The sequence below is a fragment of the Octopus bimaculoides genome, chromosome 1, assembly GCF_046866305.1.
Source record: "Octopus bimaculoides isolate indiv1 chromosome 1, ASM4686630v1, whole genome shotgun sequence".
NCBI lineage: Eukaryota > Metazoa > Mollusca > Cephalopoda > Octopoda > Octopodidae > Octopus > Octopus bimaculoides.
Genome location: NC_142928.1, coordinates 183,996,408 through 184,021,739, shown reverse-complemented (window position 1 = coordinate 184,021,739; position 25,332 = coordinate 183,996,408). Strand labels below are relative to the sequence as shown.

Here is a 25,332-nt window from a genome sequence, read left to right as displayed (position 1 = left end):
TTCAGTTTTATTTCAAGATTTCTTGCCAATAGAGAAAGAACCAGTGTCTAACCTAGATCCAAGGCTCCTTCATTGGAATTTCAACAACATCAACAGAGTATCTTTGTATGTATGTCTCTTCTAATTTTTAATTATTATAAATCTTCTACTGAGGAGGGAGCCGGTATCCAACAAAGATACAAGGCTCCATCTTTGGGATGTAGCTAACACAGACAAATTCACATTTGGAACTTGAGAAAAGTCTTGCATATGTTTACTGTTCCACTCATAGATTGCACTTGTAATATACAAATCAGCCGGTCAATATCTCTTTCTGAAAATCCCAGTTTATCTGGATTCTCCTTTAAGCATTTACTAACAAAACCTGGTGCTTCAATTATTATTGGAATGAATATGAATTCATAGTCTAGATATATTTAGAAGCTGGAGGTTTCGAAGCAGTTGACCACAGATATTCTCTTTTTGTTTGATTTTCAAAGAGATATTTATATCTACAGGGCAGCTGACCTCTATGATGGTACATACCTTTGCCCCTCTGTTTCCAAATAACAATATCCGGTCCATTATGTTTACGTTTAACAGAAGTTTTGATGGGAATATTCCCCCAGTATTCTTTGAGTTGGTGCTTATGAATGTATTCTGTAACAGGGATTTTTCTAAGTTTATTTCAGGAGAGTATTTTTTCGGATGGCATTGTAAATTGTTTTAGCAACAACATCGTGCCACATAGGGAGGTAGTACAGAAACATGGCATAGCCTACACATGCAGTTGTACCTTGTGATTACAAGAGCGTCACTGTCTCTCTTGGATCTGTAGTCTTCGAATCAGCTTTCTCCTTTCTGGTTTGTATGTATGTATGTATGTATGTGAGCGTGTGTCTACCCGGTTCTATTCGAAAACCCTTTGTAATGTTGGTTTTATAATGAGTTACAGATACTCCTTCATAAATATAATGAATGAATGATTGATACTTCGGAAGCTGTTTACCTACTTTTATATTTTACTTGTTTCAGTTCTTCGACAGCGGCCAAGGGAGGTTTTTAGTCTAGTACTTATTCTATCGAGCTTTTCGTCCAAAGTTCTACGGCCACACAGCGCGCACACATACACACAAATATACATATATATACACGTGTGGGTACTATTTTGGCGTGTGATCTATTCAAGGGAGATTACTTTAGGTTACTTTTTAGTTTAGTTTGTGTTAGTGCTACTTTCCGTGTGATCTACGTGAGCAAATTTACTTTGGTAGGTGATCTACGCACTTATTTTGATTTATTATATGGTTTTTCTCATTATCAAAATAGTAAGAAGTTTGAAAAAATACATTTACAGTGCTAAGTACGTACAAAATAATTTAAAAAGTAACCTAGAGTAATCTCCCTTGTATATCACACACTAAAGTAGCACCCATGTGTGTATGTATGTATCTGTGTGTGTTTTTATATATATATGTTTATAGTAGTAACAACAACACATGGATGGAATTTATAAATATTTTAATGCATCGCTATGCGCATTCCCACCAAGCACACGTTTCTTAGGACTATTATCGTAAGAAACGTGATTTGTAGAAACACACGTAGCGATGCATTAAAATATTTATAAATCCTATCCATGGATTATCATTATTATTATCCTACATTATACTGACACAGCTCGATACAACCCACAAAAACTGTTATTGCTAGTTGGTATCATTAGGCTGTACCTGGCAAATTGAAATAGGAGCTTTTATATACATATTCAAAAACATTTCCCGTAAACGAACTTAGAGGATGTGCGTGTGTGTGTGTGTGTACAATGGACTTCCACACTTTCCGTCTACCAAATTCACCCACAAGACATTGGCCAATCCTGGGCCATAGCAGAAGCCACTTGCCCAAAGTGTTGCACACTGGGAGTGAAGAAAAAAACCACATGGTTGTAAAGTGACCTCCTTAAACACCCTGTCATGCTTACTGTTTACAAGCAGTTATGAAATATTAGAAAAAATGTAAGAGAAAAACAAAAGAACAAAAGTATGAGACGTATAGAAGATTAGACTAAATAATCCGGCCGGAACAATATTTATAACTAAACCAAGTGCTTCGACTGTCAGTCGTTGTGCTGAAGTCGACCTGTACTTCGCCCCTTGTTATGCGTGGTTAAAAACAAAACTTCGAGAATTTCCAAGTTATTGAAATGACAGAGGCAGAAGAGTTAGACGGTGCTACTATTTTGGCGAATGCTTTAAAACAACAAGTAAGCTTTATTATTATTATTATTATTATTATTAAAATTCCGCCGAGGTTGACTTTGTCTTTCATTCTTTCGGGGTGGATAAATTAAGTACCAGTTGAGGAGTGGGGTCGATGTAATTGACTTGCTCCCTCCCTCAAAATTTCAGGCCTTGTGCCTACAGCAGAAAGGATTATTATTATTATTATTGTTATTAGAGCTGGTTAGCACGCCGAGCTAAATGTAGCGGCAGTGTGTCTGACTTTACCTCGGCTGAGGTTAACTTTACCTTTCATCCTTTTAGGGGACGATGAAATGAGTACCAGTTGAGCCCTGGGGTCAATGTAATCGACTAACCCCTATCTCCCGAAAACCTCGGGCTTTGTGCCTGTAATAGAAAGGATTATAATTATTATTGTTCACTTCTGCAACCATTCCTTTCGATATTATGTTGGTTAAGAGAGTTGTAGACTGATAAAACTAATAGGGGCGTCGAACAAAATGCTTTATGTCCTCTTTATTCGAACACCACCGAGGTCAGCTTTGCCCTTTCACCCTTCTATTGCTGAAATAAGAAAAGTACAGGGTCTTCATATATTTGGCTGTTTACTCCCATTAAAAGTTGTGGTCATGTGTCTGCGACAGAACTCAATTTGTTGTTGTTTTAGCTCCGGACCAAAGCGAAGGGTCCTGTCAGAGGGCCCTGGTCAACTTGAGTGAGATGATGTGAACTCCTTCCCCTTTCTGGTGAATCAAAAGCATTCCGATGGTGACTAACCCCTTTTTGTGTGCAGGATACACAGGAACATATTGTCTAGTGTGTGTCTTTTAAAGGTGGTAGGGGGTGATTTGATGGAGATTTGGCTGTTATTTTCAAACATTTGTCTCGTTAACTCTTATTTTTTTGCTGGTTAAAAAGGTGAAAGTAGCCCGGTCAGAGTAGAATCGAGCGGAGTTTCGTTATAGCTCACCCACATAAGGGGAATTTTTAATTTTTTTTTTTACACCGCGCACTTCCAAATGATAGGGGGAGGGACTTTTATTTTTAAAAATGTTGAAAATCTATTTCCCCCCTTTCCTTTCCTAGGGTCCTTAATGACGGATTTTAGTTTCTTTTTTTTTTTTTTTGCACTACGCACTTACAAACGATGGGGTAAGCCTTTAAAAAAAAATTAGAAATTCATGATTTTGGAATGGGTCAGTAAGTTGCTGGGCCATGTATAAAATACAAAATAATATGTGAAATAGAGATGGACTTCATATTTTGTGTGACTTTATTTAAAAAATTTTCTTAAAATGTTGACAGAAAAAACATATAATGAAATCATTCACTCAAAATTTCACAACTAGTTTTTTAGCTTACCAACTAAACTTAGGAAAACACCTATGAATGATAGTTCATTATAAAGTTTTTAAAAATCAATAGTCTGTAATTCTACCTACCTACCTAATTACCCACCTACCTTCCTTCCTTCCAAGCTGGCATAGGTTGGACGATTTGATAGGATTCAATAACTCCAAGGTCCGTATCCAATTCCAGTGACTGCTTTTAGCAAAGTTCTTATGGCTGGATGCACTTCCTAATGCCACTCACTTTACAGCATTGATTGGGTGCTTGTTTTGTACTAACTGTACTATCATGGTTACCATGCAGTTCACAGGACTACAAGCCTTGGGGTAAGTGGCAGGTCAGCTTCATGCTAGGAGACAAGAGGATTACTGTGAGGTGTGGGGGCACAGAGCAAGTTTCTGCAGAGGGATCTGCATGGTGTATTCACATCTAGGAGAAGAAAGAGAAAACTATCAGTAGATAATGGCAATAAGGTGCTCAGATGCCCCCCCTCCAGCCCAAGGCACAAGCTGAGTAGGAGTGGGTGGTGGGTGGTTTGCAAGATTTTATGGTAAGGCAGACTACCAAAATGGGTTATTATTGAAGAGTGACTGAAACAATAGTCATGAGCTGGGAAAGTCAGATGGATAGAGAAGTGTAGGGGCCGTGAGCAGCAGGAATAGTAAAAATAATTCAGTTGCTGAGAGTGGGGCGAGGACAAGACAGAGGCAGTTTGTGGAGCCAGTGAGGATGAGAAGGCAGGCATATACAAGGGGGTGCTGAAAAGTTCCTGGCTTTAAGGGTATCATGAAAGGCCCAGTTGGAGACTCAACCTTCCAAATTCTTTTACAGAGCTTAAAGAAACTGCAATAAGTGTGTGAATCTGAGAGGGGAATAAATTCAATAAAATCATAATTAATTGATCCTCCTGTATTTTCTTTTACCCAAAGCCAGGAACTTTCCAGCACCCCATCATACATTTTAAATTGGATACCATTTACTTTGATAAGCAGTACTTCTTTTCATCTGCTGACTCTGTACAAACAAGACATAATCCACCAATCCAAGATGACAGTAACTCTGAATAAGAACTGAATTAGAGTGTGACAGTCCATCCAACCCATACCAGCATGGATAGTGGGTATAAAAATGAGGATGATGGTGATTTACAATTATAAAATATCAACTATTAATTCATCATAGCCATTCTTTTTACACCTGCCTTCCATTCTGGTTTGGGTTATGTGGTCTGTCACACTCTAATTCAGTTATTCACTTCTTATTCAGAGATACTATCTTGGATCAGTGGACCACATCTTGCTTGTATAGTGTTGGCTGATCAAAAGAAGTACTGGATTTATCAAAGTAGATGCTATCTAATTTACTACAAAATGCTAATTTAGTGTATGAAATTCTAGATCATATTCCAGTCAATAGCTAATATTTTGTTGTCTCTGTCTACTAATGTGTATTAATTATTTTTGATGACTTTATCCTCATTTCTCTGTCTGCACTCACTTTTATTCACCTCATACTTTGAGGGACCATGAAGATATCTCATCACCACTATTTTATCTCTTGCTAGCTCCACCCACTCATTCTCACCATCATCTTCATTATCATTTAACATCCTCTCTTCTAAATGTGAGTAGCCATGTAGCTCCTCTATAGTAAAATTCCTGCTGTACCTTCTCTCATACTTTAACCCCTTATTGCCTAGAACAACTCTTCCACTAAGGCTTTCTAGTCATGCAAGCTACATGGCAACCTCACTGATATTGGTGACACAAAAAAGCCCCCAGTGCACTCTTAAAGTGGTTGGCATTAGGAAGGGTGTCCAGCCATAGAAACCAAGCCAAAGCAGACATTGGAGCACAATGTTGTCCTAGGATCCATTGGATCCACTCACGCTGTCCAACACATTTTACCATGAAGCATGAACATTAAATGGTAATGACAATGTGTCTGAAGAAAAAGGACAGAGAGGAACAGATTTATAGTTGTGATAGGATAGCAGTGGAGAGAGTAAAAGAGGGGATACTATTGGAGGAGGAATTATGGCAGGGTACAAGGAAAAGGTAAGGGATTACTGTCAAAGGTTAGTGAGAAAAGGAAGGGACGAATAAGAGAAGTGAAAAGGTGGCTTGTGTAGGGGGTGTCTAGGGCTATCCTACATTATAAGGGCAAATGTGGTAGAAAGGTGTGAGGAAAAGAGGATAGGAAGGGAGCGATAGACTGGGGGTAGAATGGAATCCTCAGATAGTCATTGAAGGATAGAGAGGTGTAGGGATCATGGGAGTAGGCCAGAGGTGGGGAGGGAAGATGAGAAAGGGTACTGAGGTGGTAAAGAAGCTGTTTTGAGAGGACAGTGAGAGAAATTGAGGGAGAGGGTGAGTGCAGTGAGGGCAATTCAGGAAAGAGAGACTGGAGGGTCCCATAAAAATATGTTAATCTTCCATGTTGTTTATATATTACTGTTTATGTTTGTATACATGCATACTTAGTTTCAACATACTCAGTTTTTATTTCTGCATATTTCTATATATTTTCTGCATTTATCCCCTATTTATTCTGTTTATTGTTTTTACTTGGTCTTCTGTTCTGTTTGCTTCAGTCAAAAGACCTAATTATTTTCTATATATCTTTTTCCATTAAGTTACTGAACTTAATATATAATTCTTTGTAAGCCTGTTCTGTCTCATGTATTGTACACACACTGCCCTACAACCATCCCTGAATATTTAAAACTGTCACATGCCTGTGTGTGATATGTTTGGCTTATAACTTGTTGCTTTTCTTTTCACATTGATCCAGGGTATTGAATATGTGTTTGGCATTGTTGGTGTTCCGGTTATCGAAGTTGCAATGGCCATGCAAACTGCTGGCATCAAGTTTGTGGCTATGAGGAACGAGCAAGCTGTAAGTATTATTTACAAAAATCTCAAGTAAATTGAATGATTCCAGTTTTAGCCTCAAACTGTTCCCATCCATCAGTATTGAAATGGGCTGGGGTGAGAGTGGAGGGTTTTCAGAACTACAAGGGGAAGTCAAAAATAATATGCACTTTTGCCAGTTCTTTCTTTAAGTTGTTTTCACTGCCTCCGGTGCTTGCATGCTAAAGGGTGGTACTCTTGTAGTTATGTAACCAAGATTCGACCTTGATCTCTTCAGTTTTCTTTCTTATGTTACAGAATAAAAATGGCTATTCTGCTGGTAGAATAGCCATCAAGGAAAACCAGAGATCTGTGATTTGATTTCTCTAGTCTGAAGGTGTATCAGGGGCTGAAATTCAATCTAGGTTTCAAGTGCCCTACTGCATAGAAGTGTGTGATAGGATCAAGAAGTTTAAAAATGTCTGGACAAGCATGAAGCCTGAAGAGGGAGCAGGTCACTCATCAGCCTCCATCACTGACATGAAGTTTCAAGAAGCTTGAGAGATGGTCCTGGTGAACCGACAAGTGACCTTTGGTGAGGTGACATGCTCTCTGCAAATTAGGTTTGTGCATACAAAATCACACCAGGTGTTGTGTGTATTTATTGAGCGAAAACACCTAAAGCTCCACGAGGCTCCGGCAGGGGGTAGTGGCAACCTCTGTTGTACTCTTTCGCCCCAACTTTCACTCACTCTTTCTTCCTGTTTCTTGAGTAACGCTGTGATGGACTGGCGTCCCGTCCAGCTGGGGGGAACACATATGCCATAGAAACCAGGAAACCGGGCCCATGAGCCTGGCTAGGCTTTAAAAGGGTGCATAAATAAATAAATAAAGACAGTTATTGCTGCCTCTCTTAAAGAAAGTCTCGAAATTCTGGAATGCACCTCATATTTTATTCATTCACTGAAATGAAACACAAAATAGTAATGAGCTTTGCAAACTGTATAATAGACTGCCTAATAGTCTTTTATGTTTAAACTTAGATGTTTCTCTTGCATTATTTCATTTGGGGATCAGCTCTGTACTATCTTGATCACATTTTCTTTCTATCTTTCTCTGCTCTTCTTCTTCTGTTTGTATGTGTAATCATGTGCTAGGATATGTGTGTGTGTTCTTATTTTATATTATCTTTGTGCAATGGAGCTCGTATTTGTGTGTGTACATGTGTGTGTATGTGTATCTGTGTGCGCAATAGAGAAATTATACAGACTGAATAAGTTTTTACAGTCTCATTATGACTTCCCATCTTGCGTACCAATATAATATTACAATAAAGTTGTATATTTCTTACAAGATGGTATGGTGAATTTTATCACTTCACCAGCATTAAAAAGGTTTGCCTGCGCTTAGACTAAAGAGAGCTTTCTAGCCTGTATCAGCTCTTATTTGATTACTGCCTCCTAGATGAATAGTCTGCAATAGTCTGCAGAATCCATGTTTCCTTCATACATACCATTCCAATGAATAAATTTAAAAAATAGATCTAATGCAAAACAATAACTGATCCCTTAACATCCTCTTTCACAATGATGTTAACAATCAAAGCCACTACAATCAATAAGGATAAAAATCAGTTTGATCCTGCTCATCTTTGATGGTTAGTGAGGTGAGTACAGGAGTGAAGACATGATAGTCAATGTCATAGACTTTGGAGCAGAGGGTGCAAGTGCACCCTTAAAATTTTTGGGGTGGAGAAGAACAATGAAAACACCTGGAAAATCCTCCAGTAAAACTGGGTTTCCATCCCCTAAGCAAATTTCATTTATGGTCAACATCTACTTATTGTGTTCGACTAACCCAATTGACTGTAAATAAAAGCTTGGAAAGCAAAAAGATGTCATTTAGATTTTAGTTCCTGTTGCTGTTCTAATGGTGTACAATTTTGTCTTCCAGGCTTCTTATGCTGCTAGTGTGATTGGTTACCTAACAAGAAGGTAAATTATTCTTTTTCTTGGTATAGGTGGAATTCAAATCTTGCAATGGTCCTTGTGGTCTATCACATATTTTACTTACTTCAGTGAAAAAAATAAAACCGGGCACATATTTTACTTGCTTCAATGAAAATAAAAATAGAGCTAGGCACTTATTTTGTTCACTTTAAATGGAAAAAGATGTTGCTGCTTCATCACTGCTGGATGAAGACCACTCAGCCATGTGAACAATTGTTTGAATAATTCAGATATAGATATAATCTATGTCAGTGCTTCTCAAACTATCTGATGTGGTGTACTGGCAGTTTTTTTTTTCCAATGTGCCAGGGACCAGTAATATTTCTTAGAAATATTAATTTATACTGGAAACAATATATATAATGAATGTAATAAAAGTTGACAATTTTTTAAATCTTATATTTATTTTGTAAACAAATAATACAATATTACATAAGAATTTTATGTTTCTTTCTTTTCTGGAAACTTGCCACAGACCGGTGCCATGGAACACCACTTTGAGTAGCACTGATCTATGTCAAATTTTTTATTTCTTTTAACAAATAACTACAATAAACAGTTGGAACTCTGTAAATTTTACAAGTATTTCATTAGGTGTTATTGCCGAATTCAGACTTGTCATCACAGAATCCAGACTTGTCATCACTTGAAGATAGGCCTTCAGTCGTCTTCTCAAAATGCAATAATTCTTCAAAATACTCATCAATGTTATGGAAAGATTAAGTTTTTGACAAATCTCCAAATTTCAGGATATGAGAACGATTCACTGGAGTGGATCCCCCATTGCCTTTTCCAAGACCATGACAGGATTTGAAATCAGCACTGCTTGTTAACTACACACTAGTAAATGTAAGTCCTCGATACAATGTTTGGAAACAGGATGGGATGTCATAGATAGAAAGCCTTTTATCATTGGTCTTTTCTAGATCAAGGCTGGCCTGGATTGAACCATCAGAAGGTTGTATCCTGCCCACTATGATACTTGGTGTCTCCCCTCCAGTCAATAAACTGATTGTAGATATGGAATACCTCAGTGGCTACATTACTGAACAGTGGTTATAATATTGGGCTACAAGCATGACACTGGTGTTATGTTTCCCTCGGACTGACTCGCAGAGATAACATAACGAGTTATACAATTTAATTATTACATTTATTGTTCAATTACATACAAAGAACGCACTCACCCAATGTTCGTTATGAATAAACAAAAGTCATGTCCGCCATATATATATCAATGACATTTTACTACGACAGTCCCACAAGACAACAACAATGAAACAATGAACTCAGACGAACCACATGACACACGGAACGTCAGACGAATTACATATCTAACAGTCCATATAACACCTCCCCACTGAAATTGATGCTACACAAGAAGTATCAACAGCAAAGTCTCTCTTGGGTTTTACGGGTTCTTTTGGACCGTCTTGGGTTGTCTGGTCCATACTCTGGAACAGGTAACATGGTCTTGGGTCTGGTTTGTCTTTGTGTTAGTGGCACAGTTTCCGAGATCTCCATCGGGTGATCTGTTGCAAATTCAAATACAGTGTTTTCTGCATCACCAGGTTCATTGTCTTCCTCAGTTGTGTACCGCGGTCGCAGCTGTTCCCAGTGTCGTCTCCACATCGGGCCATGAGGTATGACCTTCACGTTAAAGCAGCGAGTACCCAATGACTTCTTAATGATTGCTGGTACCCATCGGGGATCTTTGTCTCGGCGAGGTCCATAGTATAGTGCATACACAGGATCTCCGGCCTTGTACTGCCTGGTAACTTTAGCGACATCAGCCGAGCTTGGAGTCACCTGAGACTTATGTGCTTCCTTAGACTGTTTGCCTTGAGCAATGTGTACTGGCGATGGCAGCAGAGAATCAATCCTTGTTCGTATCTGCCGGTGATTCAAAAGTTCACTTGGAGAGAATCCACAGGATGTCGGTGTTCTCCGGTACTGCATCAAGAATTCTTGAAGTGCTCGTGTTGGCGGAAGAGAAGACTTCCTCAGAGCTTGTTTGAAGGTCTGCACCAAACGTTCCGCTGCTCCGTTGGTAGCTGGGTGGTAAGGTGCACCTGTCAGGTGTGTGATCCCGCGTTCTTTGCACCAGCTCTGGAACTCCTCAGACGTAAAAGTTGGTGCATTATCGGTGACCAGTATGTGAGGAAATCCGAAGTGCGCAAAGTCTTCCTCAAGCAGATTTAAAGTGGCTTTGGAGGACGTGGAGGAAGTAGGATGAATGCATGGGTACTTGGAATAAGCATCTGTGATCACCAGCCAATCTCTACCCATAAAATTTATTGCATGGTCCAGATGTAAGCGGCTCCACGGCTTTTCTGGTAACATCCATGGGTGAACTGGAGGCTTAGATGGCTGCCTTTGATGTTCGTTACATGAATCACATCGTCGACTGGCTATCTCTATAGCAGCATCGATACCAGGCCAATAAACAGCAGTTCTTGCTAGCTGTTTCATGCGTTCCATGCCAAAGTGTCCGAGATGCAGAAGATTGAGGATCTTTGGCTGCAAGCTATGTGGAATCACAACTCTAGATCCATGTATAAGGCATCCATGACAGATACTAAGTGAGTTTGATAACTTACGGAACTTGTTGACTTCGTCATTGATCTCCATGTTCTTTGGTGGCCAGCCTTCACGGACGTAGCGCATCACTGTAGATATCACTGGATCTTTCCCTGACTCTTGACGGAGGACGTTAGCATCCACAGGTTGGACTTGAATACTAAGAGCTTTGATGGCACACACCATGTCTATGTCTTCACCATTTTCCTTTCTGTCAAAGTCGTTGTCATCACCGAATGGCAAGCGACTGAGGGCATCAGCATTGCCATGATCTGCTGATTTCCGATATTCAATGGTGTAGTCAAACTGGTTCAGCCACAGGGCCCATCGTGCTAGTCTGTTAGCAGCGAGAAGTGGCGTCCCTTTCCTCGGACTGAATAGTGATGTCAGTGGCTTGTGGTCAGTCACGAGTACGAATTTACGACCGTACAAATATTGGTAAAACTTCTGCAAGCCAAATATGATAGCTAGGGCTTCCTTTTGAATTTGACTGTAGTTACGCTGTGCAGAAGTGAGAGTCTTGGACATATTGGATATTGGGCGCTCGCTTCCATCAGGATAGCGGTGAAACAGGACTGCTCCAATACCAACGTTTGATGCGTCGCAAGCCAGTCCCAAAGTTTTGTTTGGATCGAAGTGTATCAGAACTTGACTTGATGAAAGTACATTTTTCAAGTGATCAAAAACTGACTGTTCCTCATCTCCCCACTTCCAAATAGTTGACTTTTTCGTAAGGCAATAGAGTGGCTCTGCTATACTGGCTAGGTTTGGGATAAACTTTCCATAAAACTGAACTGAACCTAGGAAAGATTTCAAGCTTGATTCGTTCGTTGGAGATGGCATCTTTAAGACTGCTTCGACTTTGGATCCCTTAGTGATCCCTTCAGCCGACAAAATGTGTCCAAGGTATTCTACACTGGGTAGTGCAAACTGGCACTTTTCACGGTGACATCTGAGTCCATTGTCGCTTAGACGTGTGAGCAGACACTTTAGGTTGTTTAAGTGACTGTTTGCATCTTTCCCACTGATGAGCATGTCATCCTGGAAGACGGCCACTCCAGGTAGATCATGGGTCAGGTTTTCCATGATCTCCTGAAAGTAACCAGGTGCTGACTTGATTCCGAAAGGGAGTCGTTGTTGCAGGAGTACTCCATGGTGAGTGCTGAGTGCGAGTCTGCGTTGACTTTCTGGAGCCAGCTTGATCTGATTATAGGCATCAGCAAGGTCTATCTTTGTATATCCGAATCCACCTCCGAGTTTCTGCATCAGTTCAGCAGGGAGTGGCATTGGATGACGGTGATCAGCAAGTTGGTCATTAATTCCCACAGAGTAGTCACCACAAATCCGTAGTTTGGGCTTCAGGTTGCTTGAAGCGTGTGCTTTACAAATCGGTACCACTGGCGTTCCGTATTCATTGAATTGAACAGGCTTCCAGATTCCCTTGGCGATGCCTTCTTCGTAACCTTTGGCCAGGTCATCACGAAGAGCAAATGGGACCGGACGTGCCTTGTGAAAGACTGGTGTTGCGTCCGATTTGAACTTCACTTCCAGTTCAAAGTTCTTGAGACATCCCAATTCTTGCTTGAAAAGATCTGGAAATTCATCACACATGTTGTGACAATCTTGCTGCAGGGAAACATAGGGCTCGCTTGAGGTCTTTGGATACATCCCTTCTGCACCTTCCCTCTTAGCTTGGCTGTCTATGCTTTTCAAACCTAGAGCAGTGTCTACGGAAATTCCCAGAGTCTGGATAGCATTCCGACCCAGCAAATTAAGATCAGAGATCTTGGTGACTATGTAAGGTATAAGATCCTGCTTACCAGTTGTTGGATCCTTGGTTTGGCCCATGAAAGTTCCTAGAACAGGCAGGTTGTGCTTGCTGGCAGATTCATAGCGATGCTTGACATCTTGCAGCTTTGGTCTTCCAAGTTGTTTCCAGACTGACAAGGAAACAAAATTGCCTGTAGTAGCAGTGTCCAATTCCATTGTGAACAGTCTGTTCTGGATTGTTACTGGCACAATTAAACTGTGAGTGTCTCAGGAAACTTCACCTAGGATCGCCTTGACTAGCTCAGCTTTTGTGATTCTTTTCACGGGAGTTTGTGAATGGCCATTGCGTTGCTGATGTTGTTTTTTCCTACACACCGCTTGCAAATGACCCTTTTTATCACAAAAATGACATTTGGTTTCCCTGAAAGGACAGTCTGTTGCTTTGTGGGCCTTTCCACATCGGTAGCATTTCTCCTGGTTTGTGGAATAAGACTGCTGATGTTTCTTTTGAGGACTCTTATTCCTGTTCTGCTGGACCTTGTACACCTGCTTGGTTTTGGAACCGTATACAGTTTCTTTTGCAACCTTTGCTGCGTCTTCAGTCTCAATGGCAACCTGGACAGCACGGGCAAAATCTAGTTCTGAGTCTTTTATCTTAAAAAGCGCCTTCAGAACCGCTTCATTGTTAACCGAACATATGAATCTCTGTCTCAGAGCTTCATCCTGTGGGTTGGTGATCGCTGGAAAATCACAGGTAGCTGCATCCTGGCGTATACGTGCTGCCAGCTCCTGGAGAGTTTCGCCTGGCTTCCGCTGCATATCACTCCAAAACTTGAAACGCTCTCTCACAATGAAAAGTTTAGGGTCGGACTGTTCCTTCATGAAATCAACGATTTCGTCCATTATCAAGTTGTTGATATCTTTAGGCGGATTTTGTTGGGTAGCCAGATTAGCAAGTTGTTTGTAAACAGTAGCAGTCTGATTGGTCAGGAACACTTGTGCCATGCGTTTTTCAGGTACAGCATTAGCAGCCACAAACGTACGGAATCTTGACCAGTAATCAGGCCATAGTTCTGTCGCTGAATCAAATGCAGTAAATGGTGGAATCGACACTGTTGTTGAAGCAGCTGAAAAATAGCCACTAGAATCGCCTTCAACTTGTCGAGCACCAAACAGTTTTAACAGAGCGTCCATATCTCTCTGATGTTGTTGCATTTGCTTGTCCATTTGTTCCCTAAACAATTTAATAAGTTCTACTGTCTGTTTTTCAGCCATTGTTATTACGATGAATAATTTTACGGTAAAGTAAGCATGTATCCTATCGGTCCTATCGGTCCTATCGATCCTATCGGCGACGCCAATAAACTCTGTTATGTTTCCCTCGGACTGACTCGCAGAGATAACATAACGAGTTATACAATTTAATTATTACATTTATTGTTCAATTACATACAAAGAACGCACTCACCCAATGTTCGTTATGAATAAACAAAAGTCATGTCCGCCATATATATATCAATGACATTTTACTACGACAGTCCCACAAGACAACAACAATGAAACAATGAACTCAGACGAACCACATGACACACGGAACGTCAGACGTATTACATATCTAACAGTCCATATAACAACTGGAATAGCCTAAGAGCAACAATATTGATTCCAATTTTGGCACAAGGCCAGCAGCTTCAGGGGAAGAGGTAAGTTGATTACATTGAACCCAATGCTCAACTGATACTTATTTTATTGATGCCAAAAGGACAAAAGGCAAAATCAGCCTTGGCAGAATTTGAACTCAGAATGTAATGACATACAAAATGCCACTTTGCATTTTGCCCAGTTTCTAACGACTCTGCCAGCTTGCTACCTTCCCATGAGCTACAATATTGAACTATAATCTGCAAACTACTTACCCTTCAGCAAGTAAGCTTTTGGTAGAAATGGAATAGCTTAATGGCTGCAATATTGAACGACAAGTTTCTTAAAGATGATGTTATGTTCATGTTATTGTATGTCTGGGAAATAAACATAATTCTATGTGCCTTATTTCTTTCACCTTACTGCCAAAAATGGATATCAATGACATCTCTACATCATTTTTTGATTAGCTAGAAATACTGCCTATAACCAAAATATACATTAATACTTGTAAAAATGGATACTAAACAGTTTATAAGTAACTTTATGTTACTCTCTGTTGTGCAAATTAATATATATTTCTATTGAGGATGGTAGATAAGAAGAACCATTAGAACCTCAGACAAAATGCCGCTTATGGTTTTTTTTTTTAATTTACAAACCTTTACATACTGAGTTCAAATACTGTCAAGATCAGCTTTGCCTTCCATCCTTCCAATACATTAATAAATTAAAGTGCTTGTCAAGTACCGGCATTATATATGCTCAACTATTTTCTCATCTTCAAGCATCTGTAACTGAGACACATTTCACAACACTGTACCAGGAATTTCTGTCTCCCATTAGCTTTAGTAGGGTCTGAATTTCATGTTGTGTGTCTGTACTAATAATACCAATGTAACTGAGTGGCCTTTGTATTCTCTTAAGGTGCAGAAGTTTCCAAAATACAACCTCTAACATTGCCTCTTGTTCAGCAAGATAGCAGAAGCCAGCAAAGCCTGCCCTTTATCGAGCAATTATATCCTCTTCCAAAATATGTGGCGTTGTATTAATGTTAGAAATTTGTATTAGTCTCCATTTGAATTCATTAGTAACCTTTCTTTTTGGATTTATTTTCAGGAATAGTTCATGTTGTGGTTATTTGTGTCTATGTTTCTATTTCAGAATAGTCTTTACTTTCTTTTTGCAAAGGTTGTTAAAAGAGGTAAGGCAATTCCCATGAAACTTGCCAGCCTTCAATGGTCTGAAGTCATCAACATGGTTTATATTCAGTTACAACACCCATCTTTAGATCAATGTCTACAGACAAAACATGGTCATAGATATTTTCTAATGCATGTGTTGACTCTCAGAAGATGCATACTTAAAACCTGAATACAAAGTATATTGAATAGGGCGGCACATAAACACATGCATTATTGGTTGGTGAACAAGTGGAGACATACATGTAGGATTGAGAGGATTGTTTAGTTGTCTTGATAACATGTCAGACTTTATAGTGTCGCTGCCTCAATAAAATGTATTCAGTACACTCTGTAAATTGGTTGGTGTTAGGAAGGAAATCCAGCCATAGAAACCAACCAATAAATGGAATACAGGAGTAAAATGTGGTGCTCCAACCTATTTGGCAGAGCATAACTTTAGATAACAACTGACTTGGGTCATGACAACCTGCATAACCCTTGTCCACATGGAAAGCAAATGCAATGTACAATGATGGAAATGGTTGTGGTGAGAGTGGTGATGACAGCAGTAGCAATGATAATAATCATCACCATCATGTAACCCTTCAATGCAACATGATACTTTATATTTACTCAATGCCCTCACCAATTACCATTATAGTAATCCTGTAATCTTTAATATTTACTCAATACTATAAACCAGAGGATTGTTGTTATATTTATCCAGTGCTATAGAAAATTCTGCCTAAATATCACCCAATGCTATAATTTGATCTTATATTTTCAGACCAGCAGCTTGTCTTGTAGTCTCAGGTCCTGGTTTAGTACATGCTCTTGCTGGTGCTTCCAGCGCTATGGAGAATTGTTGGTATGTATTTGTTTGTCATTTATCAGTAGAATAAGTACCAGTAATATATTGTACAATGTAAGCAAGCCAATAATAGCAGTGTTTTACTTACTTTTTAAGACTGCTCGATGCTTAAAGTTGAAAGAAATCATTATTAAGTTGGTGCAAGTTGCTGCAGATAGCACCAATTCTTTTATTCCTTCATTTGTTTCAGTCATTTGACTGTGGCCATGCTGGAGCACCGCCTTTAGTCGAACAAATCGACCCCAGTACTTAATCTTTGTAAGCCTAGTACTTATTCTATCAGTCTCTTTTGCCGAACCACTAGGTTATGGGGACGTGACCACACCAACACCGGTTGTCAAGCGATGATAGGGGGACAAACACCGACACACCAACATACAAACATACACACACACATATATATACGACGGGCTTCTTTCAGTTTCCGTCTACCAAATCCACTCACAAGGCTTTGGTCAGCCCAAGGCTATAGTAGAAGACACTTGCCCAAGGTGCCACGCAGTGGGACTGAACCCAGAACCATGTGGTTGGTAAGCAAGCTACTTACCACATAGCCACTCCTGCACGTAAATGTTAAACAATTTTTTTTTTTCACAATGCACATTAGTTTCAGTTCCTACTCTTTTTTTGATCGTCGTCTTCATTGTTATCACCACAGCAACCAGTGATCTCGTTATGGCTGTGTGATCACATCCTACAATGTTGTTTGAACAATGATTACAAGATTATATAAGACTGAAATAAACAAAATTCAATTTACATTTAGCTATATTGTAAAATTTACCATCGTCGTTCCTATATTATGTATTATTAAATGCTTTGAGTCTTTTAAATGGGATTTACTAACCTGGTGTATTTCTTCCAGGCCAATGTTACTTATTGGGGGTTCTTGTGAGAGACAACTGGAAGGCATGGGAGCTTTTCAAGAATACCGACAGGTAAGAATATCTTCAGATACTGATACATATGTTGTCTGACTTCTTTTGTCCATCATCTATATAATAATGAAGGAGATGGTTATGGTAATGGTGAGACAGTTTACCTCTGTGTCCTCTGCTACCATCACTGCCTTTACTTTTGTTACCCCCTGTTGCTTGGTTTATGTTCTTACCTTACTCCTAACTCTTAACTGCACTCTTCAAAGTTACCTCCCTTCTTAATTCTATCCAAGCCAATGAAGGAGCCTCCATGTGGTTGCTGGACCTGCTTAGAAATAGCAGCCAAATTTCATTCATTCAATTTATAATCTACAATCTTAAGAAAGGAAAGACACGTTAGACAATGTGGTCCCAGATGTAATCTTTTAGGAAATATCTTAGCACCTTCAATCAACTGGGATTAAGAATCACATTCAATACCAACCTAAAAATAGCTAATTTCTTAGATGTTACTCTGGATTTAGGTATCTGTGACATGGTAGATGTTATGCCAGAAGTGAAAGGGGACATTAGCGGGTGATTATGTATTGAAAGGGGACTTTAGTGGGTGATGTGCCATAAGTGAGGGAGGAAGTGATGTGAGTTAATGAAGTGGGGGATTTGAATGGCCCCTTTCCACTCGGACAGTAGCATGGTTGTGTCCTGTTGCCCTGAAACTTAGTAATATGTCTTACTTTCTAAATCCAGGCCCTTTTCTGATGAGGGTACTGTCATGGCTTGTATTAAGAAAGTAAGGTTTCTTAATAAAAGCTTAATACAAAGTTGCAGGGCAATAGGACATAACCAGTCTTAAGCCACTGTCCAAGTGGAAAGGGGCCATTCAGATCCTCTGCTTTATGACCTCACCTCACTTCTGTTGCATCTCCCTCTAAAGTCCTCTTTCAAGAAATTATTCTTCTGAAATATTTCAAATTTTGACTCAAGGTCAGCAATTTAGGGGGTGGGGTAAGTCAATTACATTGACCCCTATGTTCAACTGGTACTTACTGTATCAACCCTGAAAGGATGAAAAGCAAATTTGAACTCAGAACGTAAAGTCAGTAGAAATACCACTAAACATTTTTCCTGTGTGGTAATGATTATGCCAGCTCATCACCTTATTCTTCTGAAATATTAAGACATATTTATAAACACTCTTAGCACTTGGCACTTGTTTTTAGAAATCAAGTCCATGACATCAGTGTAAGAGTCTTTACCTTATCCTCTAGCAAAGAGATCTTCAGTGGATCAGCATAAATATACAAAATGAATTTTACCCAGTAAACCTATGACACCTACAGCAATCAGTGTAGCTGAAGGATCAAAAACTCATGCTTATACAGTCATGCTTGTAACACCAAAGCAATCGATTATGAAGCAACTGTCAGCATCAAAATAAGAACAAAACAATGAATATTTATCCCCCCACCCTTTCACTATACCTTGTAGATACATTGGAGGAAGAGGGTGAATGTTTATAATCTTTCTTTCTTTCTCTCTTTCCTGACTGAGGTTGTTGTGTATCTCCTCTACAGCAAGACATCTATCTCTATCCTTTTATTATACTTTTTAACCTCTCAACAACTGGCATAAAGTCACCTCCCTCAATACTACTCCCCTTTCCAGTCAAAGGTGGGGTCTTTGTCTTGCAAGTTACTTGGTGACCCTGCTAGTGCCATATAAAAAGCACCCAGTGCACTGTGTAAAGTGGTTGGCATTAGGAAGGGCATCCAGCTATAAAAACCATGCCAAAGCAGACAGTAGAATCTGGTGCAGTTCTCTGGTTTGTCAGCTCCTGTAAAACCATCCAACTTGGAAAGTGAACTTAAAAGATGATGATGATATGATTGACAAAAAGAAAATTTGATTAAAAACACCAACCTTACCACCTCCTTCAGACATAAAAGAGAAAAAGACACAAGTATACACACAAACACACACACACACACACACACACACTTATCTATCTAGCAGGTTTCTGTATTGTTTCCATGTGGCTATGTTAAAAGACACTTGCTCAAAGTGCCATGCTATAGGATTGAACTCAGAATGATGTGGTCTCAAGCCAAACGTCTTAAACATACAGCCACACTTACATATATACTCTTTTACTCTTTTCAGTCATTTGACTGTGGCCATGCTGGAGTACCGCCTTTAGTCGAACAAATTGACTCCATGACTTATTCTTTGTAAGCCTAGTACTTATTCTATCGGTCTCTTTTACCAAACCGCTAAGTTATGGGGAGTCAAAAACACACCAACATCGGTTGTCAAGCGATGGCGGGGGTACAAATAAAGACACAAACACGTAAACATATATACATGTATATATACATGGTGGGCTTCTTTCAGTTTCCATCTACCAAATCCACTCACAAGGCTTTGGTCGGCTTGAGGCTATAGTAGAAGACACTTGCCCAAGGTGCCACACAGTTGGACTGAACCCGGAACCATGTGGTTGGAATGCAAGCTTCCTACCACACAGCCATGCCTGTGCCTATGTAAGAAAAAAACAAAATGACTTTTGCTTCTCTTTTTTATTATTAATACTGGGTCAAACATGTAAAGTGGTGAGCTGGCAGAATTGTTAACAATCCGGTTAAAATGCTTAGCAGCGTTTTGCTTGTCTGAATATTCTGAGTTCAAATTCCACTGAGGTTGACTTTGCCTTTCATCCTTCTGGAGTCGATAAAATAAGTATCAGTTGAGCAATGGGGTTGATGTAATTGACTTACCCCTCCCCCAAAATTACTGGCCTTCTCAAGCATTTCTTTCAGCTATATAAACGGCAAGATCTGTGTACATATTAAGTGTACTTTTACTTTAAAAAAGTAAACTATTTTTTTAAAGGTGGAATATGCCAGAAATTTCTGCAAGTATAGTGCCCGACCCAGTTGTGCGCAACGGATTCCAGTCTTTGTAGAAGCTGTAAGTATTGATAATTGTTTATTTGTTTTCTTTTAGGGGTCAGTTCTTATGTGTGTTTAATGTGTTCTCTCAGCAAAAATTTTTAATGAAAACTTTAAACCTGCAAGTTTTAAACCAGTTTTTAAGAGTCTATTATTGGCATGAAATGTTCTGAATTATGAGACTGTGTTGGTTTGAATTGGGATGATATTGGAGAGAAGCATATTGGTGAAAGAAATAAAGGATGTATTACTTGGAAAGGTTTTTGGATGTGTGTTGTGTTAATCTGTTAGATTATGAGCAAAAGAGAAATTATTTTCAATGATACCCTTATATAATACAGGTAGAGATCTCTTTCAGTCATGAATGACCATGGGATTGCACCTAGAAAGATACTCTCCAAGGCACAAGTTGGGGCAAGGTTGTTTATGGGAGACCATTATTTGCCTATGAATACCAGCCTCCCCTCTCTATGCCACCGATGTTATCCAAGGGAAAGGCAAAGGCCGATTCAGCTTGGTACCAGTGACATCGTAACTCATTTCTACAGCTGACTGAACTGGAGCAACATGAAATAAAGTGTCTTGCTCAAGACCATAACACACAGCCTGATGCCCTAACCACTGAGCCATGTGCCTTCACCATAATACAGGTAGCCATGCATCTTCTCAATAGCAAAGCACTTCTTCATGTTCCTCTATCTTGCTTTAGTCTCTCAACACATGATATTGTATGAAGTATATATGTGAAGGCACATGGCTCAGTGGTTAGAGCATCAAGCCTATCATTGTTAGGTTGAAAGTCTGATTACCAAACTGGGCTGTGTGTTGTATTCTTGAGCAAGACACTTTATTTCATGTTGCTCCAGTTCACTCATCTGTAAAAATTAGTTGCAACATTTCTGGTATCAAGCTGTATCAACCTTTACTTTTTCATTGGACAACATTGGTGGTTTGGTGATGAGAGACTGGTATGCATGGTCAAATACTGGTCTTCCCCAAAAACAACCTTGCCCAGACTTGTGCCGTGGAGGGGAAGTTTCTAGGTGCAATCCCATGGTCATTCATGACTGAAGGGAGCCTTTACCCTTATATATATGATATTGAAAAATAAAATGATGATAATGTTGATTATATAGCTTTAAAGTCTTTTCTATATTTCATATTAGGCTGTAAGAGTTGCTCTTTATGGTCGTCCTGGAGTTAGCTACTTAGATCTACCAGCTGATATGATAACAGCTGCTGTTGATTCTTCATCAGTTGTGTGAGTACATGTTTATAAAAAGCCTCTACTTTTCTTTGAACCAAAGCTTGCTTGTATTTTGGCTTTATCAACCCTTAATCAAATTGTTTAGTTTCATGATACAGAAACGTTTGGATTAGTTTTCAACTAACATAAAAACATAACATTATCCATATTCTTAGTTAAGAGAGCATATATAGTCAAGTGATTCCATAACAGACAACCAGCCGAGATGTTTGTGGTTCATTTTCCACTTACTGGTTTCATCTGTATGTATCACCAAGTAGGTTCCACAGCTCCAAGTGCCACAGGAAGTAAAATTTCTTACTGCAAGTAGGTACCTACAGTGGTATAATCCACTGTTGGCAATAGGGTTTTATAACCTTGCTGTATTTAGGTACCACAGGGTGATATACTTCACTACTGTTTATGAATCATTAGGTAGTAAAATTCTGTGATATAAGTTGGTACCACAGAATATATTTCTTGTTGTAATTAGGTACTTCAATGCATTATAATTTCTATCTTTAAAACAATGTGTTATATTCTCTGCTAAGTGCTGCTGCATAATATATTCCCTGCTATAAATTGGTATCACGGGAAGTATAATTCCCTATGGTAAACAGGTATCACACAATGATATAATTCCTTATTGGAAGTCATTACAACAGGCTGCTTTTAACCCTTATTGTAAGTTGGTATCAAGGGCAGTATAATGACCTGTTGTTAATAAGTCCACAAATTGGTTTAGACCCCTACAGTCAGTTGATACCATACAGTGGTAGAATTCCTTGTCAGAAATCAGTACTACAGACTTCTTTAAACACTTACTGTAAGCAGGTATTAAGGGTGGTATAATAGCCTTTTGTGAATAGATTCCACAGGTTGGTATAAATCCCTGCTGTAAGTAGTTACCACATGGTTGTACTCTAGGTACATGCTGTCCTGTAAAACTGACCAGCAATTCATCAGCTTGTATGAATGAGTTCAGAAATATTCTCTAGACCAACACCCTCTCCAGAGTGAAATTTGTGTATTATCTGTTTAATTTTAAGGGAACTAGACACAAACATCCACTCTGTGAACCAGAATATATTATGACAATAGAGAGCAGGTTACAAAGAAGACATCTTCTATCATCCTTAGACAGATCCGCAGATTAAAGAATTTTAGAGTTTCTTATCTACAGACAATAAGGTGGAATTTGAGGTGGGATGTGACATCTATTCTTAACAGGTGAAGTGATTGTGTAGAGGCTCTCATTAACTTATAGTTGTAGTTTAGGCTCTTTCATAATGTTAGAAAAGCTGCCTCTTGTCTATGCGAGCCTGAGACTGTGAATCAGGAATGTAATTAAAAGGGTTCTAAGCAGATGTAGCTGGCCAAAGAAAGGTTAAGGGTTAACATTTACTTTTTACATATATCCACTCATATATACAGGATCCTTTGGTACCTGCCTGCATGCCACCAGGTGTATTTTGAGATTTTGGTTCCCCTCCCCACAAACATAGCAAGTGACAGTATAAACCTATTTTCCTTTACCCACTGTATTTGGACTTCCTTCTTTATCAACTTAGTTTCTTTTTCTTTTGTTATATTTTGATATGATCGTGTGTGCTGGTGTGAACTGATGCCATTTGTGTGGTTGTACACATATATATACATATATATATATTCACATTTCTTACCTTTTAAGGTACTTATTTTTAATGTCATGTTTCTCGTCCTCCATCTGCCCTTAGGTGCATTTTTATATCTCTTTTACTTGTTTCAGCCATTTGACTGCGGCCATGCTGAAGCACCACCTTTAGTCGAGCAAATCGACCCCAGGACTTATTCTTTGGAAGTCTAATACTTATTCTATCGGTCTCTTTTGCCGAACCGCTAAGTTACGGGGACGTAAACACACCAGCATCAGTTGTCAAGCGATGTTGGGGGGACAAACACAGAACACAAACATATAAACATACATACATACATACATACATATATATGTATGTATGTATGTATATATATATATGTATGTATGTATATATATATATGTATGTATGTATATATATATATATATATGTATGTATGTATATATATATATACATAAATACGAAGGGCTTCTTTCAGTTTCCGTCTACCAAATCCACTCACAAGGCTTTGGTCGGCCCAAGGCTATAGTAGAAGACACTTGCCCAAGGTGCCATGCAGTGGGACTGAACCCGGAACCATGTGAATGGTAAGCAAGCTACTTACCACACAGCCACTCCTGCACCTATATATATATATGAAAAACATTTTTTTTTTACTTTTGTACAGAAAAATAATTCTTGAATTTAATATATAATCAATTAACTAGTTCCAATAACTTGTATTTATCAACAGATGGTGCCAAAAGTGTCCTGATTCTCCAAGAGTACATTCCTCCCTTGAAGACGTTAGAAAAGCCCTCCAAGTCCTCTCCGCTGCCCATAAACCTTTGGTCATCATTGGCAAAGGTAAGATAGCATTCTACATAATAACACATACTCACATTTATTGAGATATTTGTGGTTCCTTCTGCACCAAGAGGCTAAATGTTGTTTAAAACACCACTTTTACTGCATTTTCATCATCATCCAGCTGTAAAAATCCTGCCAAAGCAGTCACAAGAGTCTGGTGCAGGCTTCTGCTTGACCGGCTCTTGTCAAACCGTTCTACCCATGCTAGCATGTAAGATGGACATGGTGGTGATGGTGGTGGTATTACAAAAGTAAATTACATTGAATACTATTGAAACAACACTGATATTACCACATTTATTTACCATCCTAGATCACTTCTAAAGAAACTTGATTTGATAGACTGGCATGAAATTACCCACTAACATATTTCAACCATTGCCCCACAAACTTCCTGTCTTTACTTTTTGTAATATTTTGTAATATGTTTGTTGTTATAAATTATTTTCAGGAGCTGCCTATTCCCAGGCTGAGAAGGAACTGCAACATTTTTTATCAGCAACTGGACTGCCTTTCCTTCCAACCCCCATGGGTAAAGGAGTTGTTCCTGACAACCATAAGCAGTGTGTTTCAGCAGCCAGATCAAAGTAAAATTTCAATACTTGACAATTCTCTATAATTAAAACACACACACATATGTACATACTTATAAATACATGTGTATATATATATATATATATATATATATATATATATATATATATATATATATATATATATGCACCTTTATGTATGTGTGTTTATATATATATATATATATATATATATATATATATATATATATACTCTCTTTACTCTTTTACTTGTTTCAGTCATTTGACTGCGACCATGCTGGAGCACCGCTTTAGTCGAACAAATCGACCCCAGGACTTATTCTTTATAAGCCTAGTACTTATTCTATCGGTCTCTTTTGCCGAACCGCTAAGTTACGGGGACGTAAACACACCAGCATCGGTTGTCAAGCGATGTTGCGGGGACAAACACACACACATACATATATACGACAGGCTTCTTTCAGTTTCCATCTATCAAATCCACTCACAAGGCTTTAGTCAACCCGAGGCTATAGCAGAAGACACTTGCCAAAGGTGCCACGCAGTGGGACTGAACACAGAACCATGTGAATGGTAAGCAAGCTACTTACCACACAGCAGTCTGCTGCTATGATCCACCCTCTTTCAACAACACTCCACACAACACATACTGTATAAAAATCACAATCTGACATTAAAATATATATTACCACTCAAAACGTAAAAGACACTTGCCTATGGTGCTGCCCTGTGGAACTGAACCCA

General features: G+C 39.0%; 1 protein-coding gene across 1 annotated transcript in view; it reads left to right on the top strand.

Annotated features, from left to right (window-relative positions):
- The first annotated feature begins 1,384 nt into the window (after positions 1-1,384).
- LOC106872707 (2-hydroxyacyl-CoA lyase 1) overlaps positions 1,385-25,332 on the top strand; it is a 34,773-nt gene continuing 10,825 nt past the window's right edge. The window contains exons 1-9 of the mRNA XM_089363787.1: positions 1,385-2,245; positions 6,366-6,470; positions 8,378-8,418; positions 16,396-16,476; positions 17,345-17,417; positions 20,247-20,324; positions 21,472-21,566; positions 23,919-24,031; positions 24,486-24,621. Of these exons, the coding sequence (XP_089219913.1) occupies positions 2,186-2,245; positions 6,366-6,470; positions 8,378-8,418; positions 16,396-16,476; positions 17,345-17,417; positions 20,247-20,324; positions 21,472-21,566; positions 23,919-24,031; positions 24,486-24,621 (782 nt within the window). The 5' untranslated portion in view covers positions 1,385-2,185. The remainder of the gene's footprint in view (positions 2,246-6,365; positions 6,471-8,377; positions 8,419-16,395; positions 16,477-17,344; positions 17,418-20,246; positions 20,325-21,471; positions 21,567-23,918; positions 24,032-24,485; positions 24,622-25,332) is intronic.